Source organism: Tachypleus tridentatus, chromosome 11, assembly GCF_004210375.1.
Source record: "Tachypleus tridentatus isolate NWPU-2018 chromosome 11, ASM421037v1, whole genome shotgun sequence".
NCBI classification, from domain to species: domain Eukaryota; kingdom Metazoa; phylum Arthropoda; class Merostomata; order Xiphosura; family Limulidae; genus Tachypleus; species Tachypleus tridentatus.
Window position 1 is genome coordinate 48,771,611 of NC_134835.1, and position 15,007 is coordinate 48,786,617.

At 33.7% G+C, this 15,007-nt stretch overlaps 1 protein-coding gene across 1 annotated transcript; it reads right to left on the reverse strand.

The window, feature by feature from the left end:
• Positions 1-3,220: 3,220 nt before the first annotated feature.
• Positions 3,221-14,829, reverse strand: LOC143231359 (hepatocyte growth factor receptor-like; the record flags this gene model as incomplete). The annotated part of the gene is given in 4 exon segments (XM_076465902.1): positions 3,221-8,227; positions 11,321-11,457; positions 14,664-14,700; positions 14,702-14,829. Coding segments are annotated over 4 exon segments (501 nt in total), but the record flags the coding sequence as incomplete, so codon positions are not given.
• Between the last annotated feature and the right edge of the window lie 178 nt (positions 14,830-15,007).

The following is a 15,007-nucleotide window of genomic DNA, read 5'->3' on the forward strand; positions in this document are numbered from 1 at the left end:
GCTAAATTAGGGACGAGTAGCACCGATAGCCCTCGAGTAGCTTTGTGCGAAATTCCAAAACAAACAAACGTGTAAAAGTAAAATATGTATGAAGTTATGAACATTATAGTTTCATCGAAAGATGATAATAAATTGTGAAACAAAAGTTATATTATCGAATAATATGTTTTGTTATTCTAATTACGAGCATTATATCGCCTTACGTCGTACCCTGACTGACAGACTTCGATATTAATGAACAGAACTGAACGAATGAAAGCCTTAGGAATTTACTTAAGAATTAACTGTGTACTTCATACTAAACCCACACTGGGCTATTTACAGTGCGCACCGTTGAGAATCAAAACCTACCTTTTAGCATTGTGAATCCGTAAATCTGACTCTGTCTCTCTAGGAGGAGATAATGGGTGAAAAACGTTTATTTTGTGTTTCAACTAAATTTATAGTGTACTGTATATTATATACATGTTGAAAACCATTTTTAAAGCACAAGTAAACCCAGCATGGCCATGTAGGTTAATGCGTTCGACTCGTAATTTATAGGTCGCGGATTCGAATCCCCGTCGCACCAAACATGCTAGCCTTTTCAGCCATGGGGGCGTTATTATGTGACGGTCAATCCCATTATTCGTTAGTTAAAGAGTAACCCAATAGTTGGCGGTGGGTGATGATGACGAGCTGCTCTTCCTCTAGTCTTACACTGCAAAATTAGTGATGTTTAGCGCAGATTGCCCTCGAGTAGCTTTTCGCGAAATTAAAAAACAAACAAACAAAGTAGAAGTAAAGGTCAGAATGTCCTCAGGTCAGACCTGAGCAAAAGAGTTTTGTCTTGGGAAAACTTTTCATCAACAATAAAACAGGATTACGAAAGTTTAATAGCTTTTTTAGAAGATCGAACTCTAATTGAACCAGGCAAAATTTTGTATAAGAAATTGGGCTAGAATTTTTCCCGTTCAAAGCTTCCATTAAAACAACTCAATTTCTATATGATGAACTAAGGATATTATAGTTAAAATACAAAGAACAGAATCTGTTAACTGAAGTATTTGTGATTACGGTGTGAAGAAATTACTAATTTTCTTTTTGTTAGTTTGTTTAAGAAATGAATTTGTCCCCATTAGTACAGCGGTAAGTCTACGGATTTACAACGCTAAAATAAACAGTTCGATTCCACTTGATGGGCTCAGCAGATCACCCAATGTGGCTTTTCTATAAGAAAAAACACACACAAACAAACAGATTTAAACTCGAAACTAATATGTTTTGTTTTTTAAGAAAACTCTTTATTGCATTTTAAGGTAATTTCATCAAACTCTGTTATTTTGTTAAAACGATAAGTTAAAAAACTTTGTTGCCATAATTGGTAGAGTTCGAACCCAAATAAGAATGTCCTAATGTCCTTTACAATAATACATGATTTCTACTTGTCTTGTTTGAGACGTTTTCTTTTGTTTTTGTTTGTAATTATGTACAAAGTTATACAAAAGGGGCTATACAATGGCCATGCGATTAGGACGTTCGACTCATTATTTGAGGGTCGTGGGTTCAAATTCCTGTTACGTCAAACACGTTGGCCCTTTTAGTTGTAAGGGCGTTATAATGTGACGGGGAATTCCACTATTCGTTGGTAAAATAGTAAATCAAGAGCTTGTGGTGGGTTATGATGCTTCCCTCTAGCTTTACACTGCTAAATTGGGGAATGATAGCGCAGATTGCCCTTGTGTAGCTTTGCGCGAAATTAAAAAAAACAAAAAAGGCTATTTTATTTTCTCCCCGTCTCGGATATCTCAAGCCAGTTTTAAGCGTTGTATGTCTTCAGACATACCGTCATGCCACTGGGGACATCGTTTAAAATATTATTCCCCAGTAAATACACTAAAGAAAGGGTAACATAAATGTTGTTTGATAAATAATAAAGACAACGCTATATTTTGGGTTTCGTATAAAATGCTAGCTTTCTGTGGTTTTCAAAATGTTTTATTTGTACTGAAAGTGGCTCTTAACAAGGGCCCTTTCAAGTACAGCGGTAAGTCTACGGATTTACAACGCTATAATCAGGGATTCCATTATCCTCGGTGGGCTTAGCAGATAGCCCGACGTGGCTTTGCTATAAGGAAACACACAACACACACTTTTAATAAGTTTTGTTTTAAAAAAAGAAAATTAATAATGTTCAAATATATCAGAATATAAAATTACTTCTTACTTATAATAAAAAATATTGCTCCAATCTTAATAGAATGTTTCTTCACTTTGTCAATAAGTTATAAATTTAATAATGAAACTTTAAAGATGTCAGAAATGGGGCCGCTATAAAATTACTATATAGTTATTTCCATGTGATTAGTATTTCGATAGCAAACCAGACTCGTGATGCATGCAAAATATGGAACTGTTATTTACGTTTATTCTTTGATTGTATCTTCAAAATGGCGTATTTGTTTTGCACGTAACTGTCCAGCTATCATGATCCAGTCCTATGTATATTATATTTATTTTGAAAGGAAGGTATATAGAACTAGTTTTAAGAATTACAGGCCTTCCTTTCCTTATTTTACATGTTGTTGATTGGTTCGCAGGTTTTAGGTGATAATCATTAAGTCTGGTATAACAAGACTCTGAGTGTATCTGGTTCTCCCACGGCGTACAAGAGTTTAACAGATTTATCAATCACTGGTGTCCCGATGGACTGATAACATATTTATGTTATCAGATAAATTACAGTATAATATCTTTATTTGTTAAAACTCGTGCTACTTGCTTATTTTTATTCTTCCTATTAATTTCCTTGGCGTTTGTTTCGTAACTAAACAAGCATCGTTGTTTTTATGCAAGTATTTATTTGTTCGTTTGTTTAATTTCGCGCGAAGCTATACGGGGGCTATCTGCGCTATCCGCCCCTAATTTAGAAGTATAAGACTAGAGGAAAGGCAGCTAGTCACCACTACCCACCACCAACTCTTGGGCTACTTTTTTATCAACGAATAATGGGATTGAGCGTCACATCATAACGCCCTTACGGCTGAAAGAGCGAGCAAATATGGTGTGACGAGAATTCGAACCCGCAACCCTCTGATTACGAGTCGAGTGCCTTAACTACCTGACCACATGCAATTAACTCGTGTATTCAAGGTATATTTCATGTTATTTGTAAGTTAGTTTGATTTACAAAAGCTTAAGTATCTAAATAAATTTTATAAATATTGAATAATATAACACATAAAATATTGCAATTGGTTTATTATTTAGTTTTCTTTACAGAAAGCAATCACACAAAATAAATCAACATTCAAACAAAATATGTTAACATTCTATAGTATATTACAAAATACTGCGACTGGTAATTAACAGATTTCGCGCCACAATGAACGATTTCTCACTAGCTGCAGATTACAATATTCGGTATATCCCAACAACTCCAAATTACAAAGTTTCTGATATCCCACTAGCTCCAGATTAAAATGTTCGTTATGTCCCAGCAGCTCCGGATTACAAAGTTTGTGATATCCCACTAGCTCCAGAAGAGAATGTGGCATTCTCTATCAAAGAAACACGAGACAATAGAGTCGTTCTAAATTACTAATACATTATACACGATTATACAGGGTGTTTGGAAAGTCATTGTGGAGTTTTGAAAGCAGCGATAACAGCATTCATTCAATCTATTTCAAGCCAGCAACTGATAGCGGTGTTTAGAAACAAAATAAGAAGGATCCAGGCCTGTATTGATGCCAACGGTGGTCACTTTCAACATTGTTTATAATTGTCATTCATATTTACCTCCTGTATTCTATATTGAAACATGTCTGTTAATAAATATATAAGTGCAAAGTGACTTTCCGAACACCCTGTATAAACCCTGAAGAACAAACAAATACGGGTACAGAGTTGCTTCTCAAACTCTTCCATTTTTTTTGAAAGATTACCAGATTTTTTTACTACACTTGAATAAGGAATATGTATGTATGAATGCAATCAATAAATATGTATTTGTTCTCTTGAATAAGCTATGGCAGATAAATACATAGTATTTGAAACCGGTGTAAACGAATTATTAAAAAACTATGTTATAATGGTTACATTTATAAAAAAAAATGAAAGAGAAAATCAACATAAAGAGAAGTTATGTTCTTTTCGCTACGCGTAAAAGCAGCTGAGAAGAAAATACGTTTAAGAGTGAAAGTGAATTTTAACGAGAAGAATTAACACTGGTTATACGTATCAATATAAAAATAAAATAACATAAAACCTTGTTAATTTCTGTGAATTGTGTGTTCGATACTTCTTACGTTTAGAAAGGATAGATTGGTCGTCGCAATTAAAACGGTAACCTGATTGTAATTATTCTAATGGGTTAAAAGAATCCTCTCAAATACTTTGTTTAAATTCTTAGGTAGAACATAGAACACGGAATTAAAGATTCTAAGCTTTCATGAAAATTAACAGGTATGTTATTAGAAGTCAAGTACATATTAAAATAGGGAACACGATAAAGTTAATGTGCATTAGGTGTTGAAATAAATGCGCGAAAATGACAGAAATATTGAACTATTTCTCTTTCCATAAAGAATTTAATTTCATGCACTCTTCAGCATATACTCAAATGAAAATGATCAGGAATTACAAGTTTTAAAGAAAAAACAAAATCTGTTATTTTAGTCAGAACAATGTAGTTTTTCTTCGAATAACTGATTTCAGTATTAAACCGTTAAAAAAATTGAATAAATCGTATTTAAATCTCTGGCTTGAAAAACAAAACAAAAACACACACATTAAAACAGTAATCCATGGGGTTATAATAGAGATAACCATAAAAGAGTGACAAAAGAACTGATTATAAATAAACATAGAAGACAGATTATAATAGTTTTAAAAAATAAACGTTTTAATACCCTAAGATACTCTGACATAAAATCTTAACTTTAGTAGTACATCGTACAACACCGCGGTTTATAGGGACAGTGAGCATTTGAACCCGTAACAAAGTATTCAAATAAGTTACAAGCTATACATAAACGATAGTGAAACATCATCTAGCCATACTATATACAGCATCACGTACGTTGAGTGTCTACATCGCTTTCGCAATGTGTAACCTTTTTTACAAAAATTAGAAACTTTATCCCCATTAATTAGATTTGTTTCAACTGCAAAAACATGAGTTTTCGGCATAGTTTGTTGACGTGATTTTTTTATTTTCGCGTTCATTAATTTTTGTGTGTGTGTGTGTTAAAAATATACGACTGTGGTTCCTAAATAATCAGTATTTTTAAATTTTTCTATGAAATGACAAGAGATTTTCTAAGGAATCAGTATTGTTAATTTTTCTATGGAACAACAAAAGTTTCCTAAAGAATCAGTATTGGTAACTTTTTCTGTGAAATGACAAAAAGATTTGATAAGGAATTAGTATTGTTAACTTTTTCTATGAAACACAAAAAAAATGTTTTCTAGGGAATCAGAATTGTTAACCTTTCCTATGGAATAACAAAATAGGTTTCCTAAAAATCAGTGTTGCTAATGTTTTCTATAGAACACAAAGAGGCTTCCTAGGGAATCAGTATTGTTAACTTTTTCTATAGAATGACAAACGATTTATCTAAGGAATCAGTATCTTAATTTTTTCTATGGAACAACAAAAAAGAATCCCTAGGGAATTAGTATTGTTAACTTTTCTATGGAATGACAAAATGTTTTCTATAGAATCAGTATTGTTAATTTTTTCTATGGAATAAAAAATATAGGTCTCCTAAGGAATCAGTATTGTTAACTTCTTCTAGGGAATAAAAAATAGAGGTTTCCTAAAAAACCAGTATTGTTAACTTTTTCTACGGAATGACAAGAGATTTTCTTAGGACTCGTTTTTTGTTATATGGAATAACAGAGGTTTCTTAAGTAATCAGAATTGTTAACACTTTTTATGAAACGACAAAGAGGTTTCCTAAGAAACTGGTACTGATAACTGTTTTATTAAACAACAAACTAGGATTCCTAAAGGATCAGTATTGTTATCTTTCTCTACGGAACAACAAAGAGGTTTCCTAAGGAATCAGTATTGTTAACATTTTCTATGGAACGACAAGAGATTTTGTAAGGAACTGGTATTATTAATATTTTCTATGAAACAACAAAAATATTTCCTCAGAAATCACTATTGTTAGCTTTTTCTATGAAACAAAAATCTTTTTCAGGGAATCAGTATTGTTAACGTTTTCTAAGGAATGAGAAGAGATTTTCTAAAGAATCGGTATTGTTAACTTTTTCTATGGAACAACAAATAGGTTTCCCAATGAATCAGTATTGTTAACTTTCTGTATGGAACAAAGAGGTTTCCTCAGAAACTAATATTGTTAATTTTCTCTTTGAATGAAAAATGATTCCTAAGAAATCGGTATTGTTAACCTTTTCTATGGAACAAAAAAAAAAGGTTTCATAAGGAATCGGTATTGTTAACTTTTCTACGAAATGAAGTGTTTATTGTTAAGTTTTCTGCAAAGCAGCAAACATAGTACCAAAGAATTATTAAGTTTTATATAAAACAAAGTATTTTTAAAGGACCAGAATTGTCAGCTCATTGTACTTTAGTATCGCAGTTTTGAATGATGAAAAAAGTAACTATTCATATAAAATTTAATAAAATATGAATCAAACTTTAGCTGATTTTTAAGTTCTTATTTAAGTGATTCGTTTTGATGAAACTCTGGGATCTCTGTTCTTGTTATTAACAAAAGACCCACGGAGTCAATTCACTATAAACATGTTAATCTGCTGCTTATTTTGAAGTTCATCTTCAGGAACGAGATTTGATTACAGAACTTTTGATTCATCTTCATATCCAACTCATCATCTTAAACGTAAAACTATGTAACATTTGAAATATCTTAATGCACAAATTAAACGCTATATATATATATGTAACAGTTACTTCACTTATACAACAATAATGTGGAAATAAAATATTGTGATGCAAGATGAAATCAACCATCACTGAAAGTATCACAGGCACACTAACAGTCACTCTGACGTAACACGACGTTCATCCATTTCTGAGCAATGAAAGTCAGTCCTTCACAGATAACATGCATCAATCAAGGCATAGTTTCTGTTCTCCCGTGCATTATATATTATCAGCATGTAGTTTTGATGAACTCAGTTCTCCGGTATACAGGGTCAAGTTAACTACAACATTCAAACTCATTTCTTACGTAAGAAATTGCTCCAGATTTTTCATTTCATAAGTTTCTTGTTTAGAAGAAAAAACACTTATACAACTTGAAGTTTAAATATAAACTGAAGCAACTCTATAGGCAGAGGCACCAATGTTAACTTTCCTTAACATTATAATAAAGTTTCACAGGTTGTATAAACTTTGGCAAAACAATGTTTTGGATGATTACGACGTTTCACAAACTGTATAAACGCTGACAAAGACAATGTTTTAGACGATAATGACGTTTCACAGGTTATATAAACTCTGACAAAAACATTGTTTTGGATGATAATATTTCATAGACTGTATAAATTCTGAAGAAATAAATAGGTTTTGAATTATAATTAACTTTTTCTGACTGGATAAAATAGATTGTAGATAACAACGACGTGTCAAAGATTGCATAAACTATTGAATGAAGATAAAGATTCACATTCTGTAAGATTACTTGCCCTTTGTTTTCTAGTCCTCATGTTAATACTACACATGTTATCTAAGTTAAAGTATTTTTGATTCTCGTCTTTTCTCATTTCAGTCAGGAAGTTAAATAAGTCTCTAAGATAGACACACATTTCAAACCTAAATTTCTATGCCTTCCAAATACGTCGTCCTTTGTACAACTTTTCGTCCCATTTAAAGGCCTGCACGGTACCTCTTACAGTACCACAGCATAAAGGTAATTGGGCATTATTCATTTTTTTGATTTAGTTCATCACCGTTGAACCTAATGGCTTCACTCGATAAACTCGCCTGATAAACTGTAACTCATAGGACGTCACTCTTCGATTTTTTTTTTCGGATAATAGTTGGTTTGGCGCTTAAGAACTGCCAGCTTCTTGCAGATGATTATTTCCCGCAGGGGTAGGGTAATTCACGTAAGTAACGTTAAGGCCTACACGACGCTGTTTGCTTTTTTGTTCGAGTTTTGTTATTACTCCTTGTAATTCCTCTTCCAATTCTCCAAACGACGGACGTTTCTTCGGATCTTCAGCCCAGCAACCCAACATCACTTTGTACCTTAAGAAAACAAGAAACTGTTAGCGTAAACAAAAATTAGTCGTCGCTAGGCACTGGCACACGAGGTCCGTGTCCGGATCCCATGTGGCATTGCCCCGAATCCGAAGTTGGTGTCTTGAAAAATTACAATATAAAACCGTAATAGGTATCAACCTGAAACACCGAATATTTCTGCATCTATGAGTCCGAGACCCGAATCTTTTAAACACCTAGAGATGCTTCTGCACCATATTACTAGTCTCTTAAAATCGGTTCAAATGGCAAGGAAATGGCACAATAAATTTACATGTTGTAATAAATTACTTAAAAAAGATAACAATTAATAAAATATAAAAATAAATAGATTTAAAACAAAGCTTCCAGGTCCTAATTATCATTGCTATAGATAATTCACTTAACCCTATGAATATCCTCTGGGGTCTAACTACGTAGGCATTTTAAAAACATATTATTTATTAACTTACTTGTGCACAAACTTGTTTCTGGGTTACGATGCTCTTAAAAGCATGAATCACACACACACAAATATTTTTTACAATGAATCTCAATAGTTACTGCTGGGAAGGATGACCTATTTTATATAAAAAGTGATTGATTTCGCTAAAATTTTTTTAGTCAGTTCTTTACACTGAGTGCTGTAACAGGCAAAAATATAAACTTGCTCAGTATCAGCGGCGGCCACGTAGGATGCGCAGGTTGTGCAATGCACAGTGACCCAAGAGCTCTCTTTGGAGCTCCCTAAGATCTAATTGAATTAACTTTAATAAAAGGTCTGCTAAAGAACAGTGGCAAAGTAAAACAGTATTTTATTTTTTCAGAAAGACTATGATGTCATCATAGTTATCCTTTGAACGTGTTCTGTCCTGATGTCATCATAGTTATCCTTTGAACGTGTTCTGTCCTGATGTCATCATAGTTATCCTTTGAACGTGTTCTGTCCTGGTGTCATCATAGTTATCCTTTGAACGTGTTCTGTCCTGATGTCATCATAGTTATCCTTTGAACGTGTTCTGTCCTGATGTCATCATAGTTATCCTTTGAACGTGTTCTGTCCTGGTGTCATCATAGTTATCCTATGAACGTGTTCTGTCCTGATGTCATCATAGTTATCCTTTGAACGTGTTCTGTCCTGATGTCATCATAGTTATCCTTTGAACGTGTTCTGTCCTGATGTCATCATAGTTATCCTTTGAACGTGTTCTGTCCTGATGTCTGTTATCCTTTGAACCTGTCCTGATGTCATCATAGTTATCCTTTGAACGTGTTCTGTCCAGTTATCCTTTGTGTCATCATAGTTATCCTTTGAACGTGTTCTGTCCTGGTGTCATCATAGTTATCCTTTGAACGTGTTCTGTCCTGATGTCATCATAGTTATCCTTTGAACGTTTCTGTCCTGATGTCATCATAGTTATCCTTGAACGTGTTCTGTCCTGATGTCATCATAGTTATCCTTTGAACGTGTTCTGTCCTGATGTCATCATAGTTTATCCTTTGAACGTGTTCTGTCCTGATGTCATCATAGTTATCCTTTGAACGTGTTCTGTCCTGATGTCATCATAGTTATCCTTTGAACGTGTTCTGTCCTGATGTCATCATAGTTATCCTTTGAACGTGTTCTGTCCTGATGTCATCATAGTTATCCTTTGAACGTGTTCTGTCCTGGTGTCATCATAGTTATCCTTTGAACGTGTTCTGTCCTGATGTCATCATAGTTATCCTTGAACGTGTTCTGTCCTGATGTCATCATAGTTATCCTTTGAACGTGTTCTGTCCTGATGTCATCATAGTTATCCTTGAACGTGTTCTGTCCTGGTGTCATCATAGTTATCCTTTGAACGTGTTCTGTCCTGGTGTCATCATAGTTATCCTTTGAACGTTTTCTGTCCTGGTGTCATCATAGTTATCCTTTGAACGTGTTCTGTCCTGATGTCATCATAGTTATCCTTTGAACGTGTTCTGTCCTGATGTCATCATAGTTATCCTTTGAACGTGTTCTGTCCTGATGTCATCATAGTTATCCTTTGAACGTGTTCTGTCCTGATGTCATCATAGTTATCCTTTGAACGTGTTCTGTCCTGATGTCATCATAGTTATCCTTGAACGTGTTCTGTCCTGATGTCATCATAGTTATCCTTTGAACGTGTTCTGTCCTGATGTCATCATAGTTATCCTTTGAACGTGTTCTGTCCTGATGTCATCATAGTTATCCTTTGAACGTGTTCTGTCCTGATGTCATCATAGTTATCCTTTGAACGTGTTCTGTCCTGATGTCATCATAGTTATCCTTTGAACGTGTTCTGTCCTGGTGTCATCATAGTTATCCTTTGAACGTGTTCTGTCCTGGCTCTGTAACACCAATTTTGTGAGTTTCTCTATTTGTCCCATTTTATATAATTTCTAAATGTTTTTGTTTTTTTTGATAATTTGATATTTATTATACTGAGTTAGTTCGATGCAATATTTGAATCGTAACTGAGGTGGACAACACGAAAACAAACTCAGGGTTAATAAATCAATATTCTAAATTGGAATTCTTCCAAAATCCATAAAAGAATTAAACCTTAATAACCAATAGCTTTCTTTCCTATTCCTGTAGCAACTGCTGATAAACAAATAAGCAAAAATAAATTTGAGTGTTACAACTCATACCCTGTTTTATCATATGCATCTGTATGAAATTTCATAAAAGTCTCTGTTTACTACTCCTAGTTCTTCAGAATACAACAATAGCCACGCATCGTTTGACTTCGCTCAACACTATTGTAAACTAGGAAAGACTAAAGTGCATGTATTGTAAACACACATCATATTTATTTGTACTTAAAATTATAGTAATTAAGATCTTCGCTAAGAATTAAACTGATAACTGTCTTATTTTGAAATATCGTTTTCTTTCCTTTGTACTTCGTGTATCAGTGTAACAAAATTTAGTTATACACGTTCTTAATAACATTTCTTAGGAAACTGTAAAAAAAAAAAAATGAATGAATAGTCACGATCTCCACTGTTTCTGATAAACACGGAATTAAAATTTATGTTCAAAGGTGTCATTTATTTATTTCGTACATACATATATTTGTTAGGTGTACTTACAGGAGGTCTGGACAATAAGAAGGCTGAGGCATCCTTCTGTCTTGTTTAAGGTAGTTCAAGATATCCCAATTGTCAACATCCGGGTATGGAGTGACCCCACGAGTCAAGAGCTCCCATAAAACCACACCAAATGACCACTAAAATGATAATTGTCACGTGTTTAATTAAATCCATCGTCTTAGGTAAAGATTACTCTACATCTTTTGTTTTATCTTGTCTTAGTCAACTCTTACCCAGAAACACGTGATAGATTAAGCTGTTTCACGTGCTCCTGTCACTTGATGTGGAAAACAATAAAATAAGAATTATTATATTTCGAGAAAACCAGTCATACAACTATTAAAAATATTTCAACAATAACAGGAATGAAACCAGTTATCAGTTTGAATAAATAACGTTAATTCGGTTTTAATTCACATTTAACTATTTCCTATGATAACCAAATGATCTGAATGAGGTTTCTTTCTTGTAAAGCGTTGTTAGATACAAATTAATAAAATTAATTTAACGAAATGATTACTGACAGACTATTTGTGATACAAATTAAAAAATATATAAGAAAAATAGGCATTAAAAATGCCTGACACAAACGAATAGCTTATTTTTAACGTATTTTCTTTCTGAACATTTAAAACTAATGAAGAACAAAGAAATATTTTCGGGTTGGCTTACTTTGTTTTGAATTACGCGCAAAGCTACTAGATCCATATCTGCTCTAGTCGTCCCTATTTGAGAAGTGTGAGACTAGTGGTAAAGCAACAATTCTTCAGCATCATATACCGCTCTCTTCTTACCAACGAATATTAAGTTTAGACATATATATTATATTAGACGTCTCCATGACTAAAATGGCAAGTATATTCAGTGACGGTGATTCGAACCCGCGGTTCGTATATTGCAAGTTGAGCACCCACACCACGAGGCCATGTCAGACCCTTATGACAGGTACTAAAATAATATTTAAAGTCACATATACTAGGGCTTGGATGTTTCATTTAGAATTAAACCATTTTCCTACGTAAAAGTTGTTGTTTTATGTCAAGTATTCCCAATAAAACACTTCATGTTTAAGAACTTTTAATCCCTCAAGTAACACATCAATTATTATATTATTTTTAAATATTAAATATATTAAATATATAAAAATATATTATTTTTAAAAAATCTGCCGTCATTGAAATGAAAAGCTTTCTCTTGTGGTTCAGCAGTAATTCACAGGATTAATAACATTAAAAATCGGATTTCGATAAATGCAGTGCGAACAGCAGAGATTGTTCATTGTATAGTATTGTGCTTAAAGACAAACAAATTTTAGCTGTATGTCATCAAAGCGAAATCAGTTTACATATATATTTGATTGCTCTCTAGAATGTGTTACGTTTTCTAACTCAACTAGCTTGACACGACTAATGGCTAGGTGGTTGAGGCACTCGATTCGTAATCTGAGGGTTGCGGGTTCCTCGTCGCACCAAACATACTCGCCCTTTCAGTCGTGGGGGGGTTATAATGTTACGGCCACTCCCACTATTTATTGGTAAAAGAGTAGCCCAAGAGTTGGCAGTGGGTGAGGATGACTAGCTGCTTTCCCTCTAGTCCCACACAGCTAAATGAGGGAGGGACGGCTAGTGCAGATAACCCTCATGTAAAATAACTCCTTTGGTTGAACGAAAATTTGAAGTAATGGCATATGTGGTTTATAAAAATGTGTTTAGTAAAATAATAGTTTTTTGTTGTTGCTGTTGAGACTGACCGTAACGGGTGCTAGAGTTTTGTATTTTATGTTTGTGAAAAAGGAAAATGAGCTTTTAACATGGATGAACTGTTTTTCGTGTTGTTGTTTTTTTCATATTTGTCTCCGAACAAAGACTGTTTGCTTCGTTTACTAAATTTCTGAAAAGAAAATAATTTAATCGAATTAATTATTATTTTGTGATACGAATATTGTAAAGATTAATGGCTCTTTAACCACAAATTAAGTAACGAAGAACAAACATAAATGTACACACGTATGAAATTCATTATTCCGCGTCCTCCGGTGGAAGAGCGGTAAATATTTGGATTTAAAACGCTAGAAACAGGGATTCGATTTCCTCGGTGAATACAGTAAATAGTCCGATGAGATTTTGCCTTAAGAAAATACACGTACACTCACACATTATTTCAAGTAGTTTTAGTTTGGTTTGAATTTCGCGCAAAACTACACGAGGGCTATTTGAGCCAATCATCCATAATTTTGCAATGTAAGACTAGAGGAAGGCATCATCACCCACCGCCAATTTGTGGGCTACTCTTTACCAAGGAATAGTGGGATTGACTGTCACTTATGTTCCTATCTCACGGCTGAAAGGGCGAGCATGTTTGGTGAGACGGGGATTCGAACACGCGAACTAGTTTTGACGTACCACATGCATAATTTTCAAGGGAATGTTGTTTGTATACAACGATATCTAGCGAGTATTGTGAAATATAGGCACTCATCTACAGTTTTATGAATAAGCTTATAAGAATTTAAGTTAGGCCACCATCCATTTACTACTTAGAAACTTATTTACCTTGCAGCTTAAGGACACGTCACTAAGTGATTAGTTTGTCTGATTTTACAATTCTACATTAACGGCTGATTTTGCTTAACCGTCCCACATTTTAACGTGACAGCTACTCAACATCATCCACATGACCATTTATGGGTTTTTTTTTGTAATAAAACACTGGATTGGACCATCACTATTATAATCCATGGTTCCAAAGTTTATAGCGCATTTTTTAGGCAACAGGTCGCGAACCATGGATATCCGAATTTTAAGTTCAGACGCGCTAGCCACTAAGACTAAATGTTTAGTTAAAACGTGAATAAATCATTCAATGTAGACTCTAAAAAAAATTTGGTTGTTGAGTTTTTAGGCAGTATTATCTCAAATGATTTCGACTGGTTTACACCATTTGTAATACCTGTTGGTTGTATTTCGAAGAGTTTTCTAACTAGAGTATCTTCAATTCGTGAATAGATTTTTGAAAAAATTCCAAATAATGGCTCATCGTTATTTGTCAAATATCTATAACTATAAACTTAGAATTTAGAGCAAACTACAATGATGACAAATTCGCCGTTAAATATTTTCTAAAACAGTTTCAGGATCCAGTAAGTGGGAGGTAGATTATATTAGTGATTTTCACTTTAAACAGTTTTAAAATGATGAATCTGAAAGTTTACGGGCGTATTAGTAATTATTAACAAACCATAGTACTCGAACCGCAATGAAACTAACTGAAAGGCTTCGTGTGAAAAATGATTTTTAAATAGCACTAACTTTTCTTTGTTATTGGGAGTTAAAGAGAGACGTACCACGTCAGTCTTAGTGTTGTATGTCCCTTTCTCTAAGCTCTGGAGCCATCCACTTTACAGGGAGTTTGGTTTTCTTGTTGTCACTGCTATAGTAGTCACGTTCGTAAATATCACGTGACAAGCCGAAGTCAGCTACCTTGACAGTGTGGTCCTCGTCCAGCCTGAAAAGTCAACCACAATCTATGAAATAATAAAGACAAATGTGCAATTGAATATGAAATAAGATTTACTTAAGTAGAATGATACCTATTTTACTATATCTCAACTGTGTCAAACTAAAGCCCATATATAGAATGATTACTATGTTTCTATCTTAGCTGTGTCAAACTAAATACTATATATAG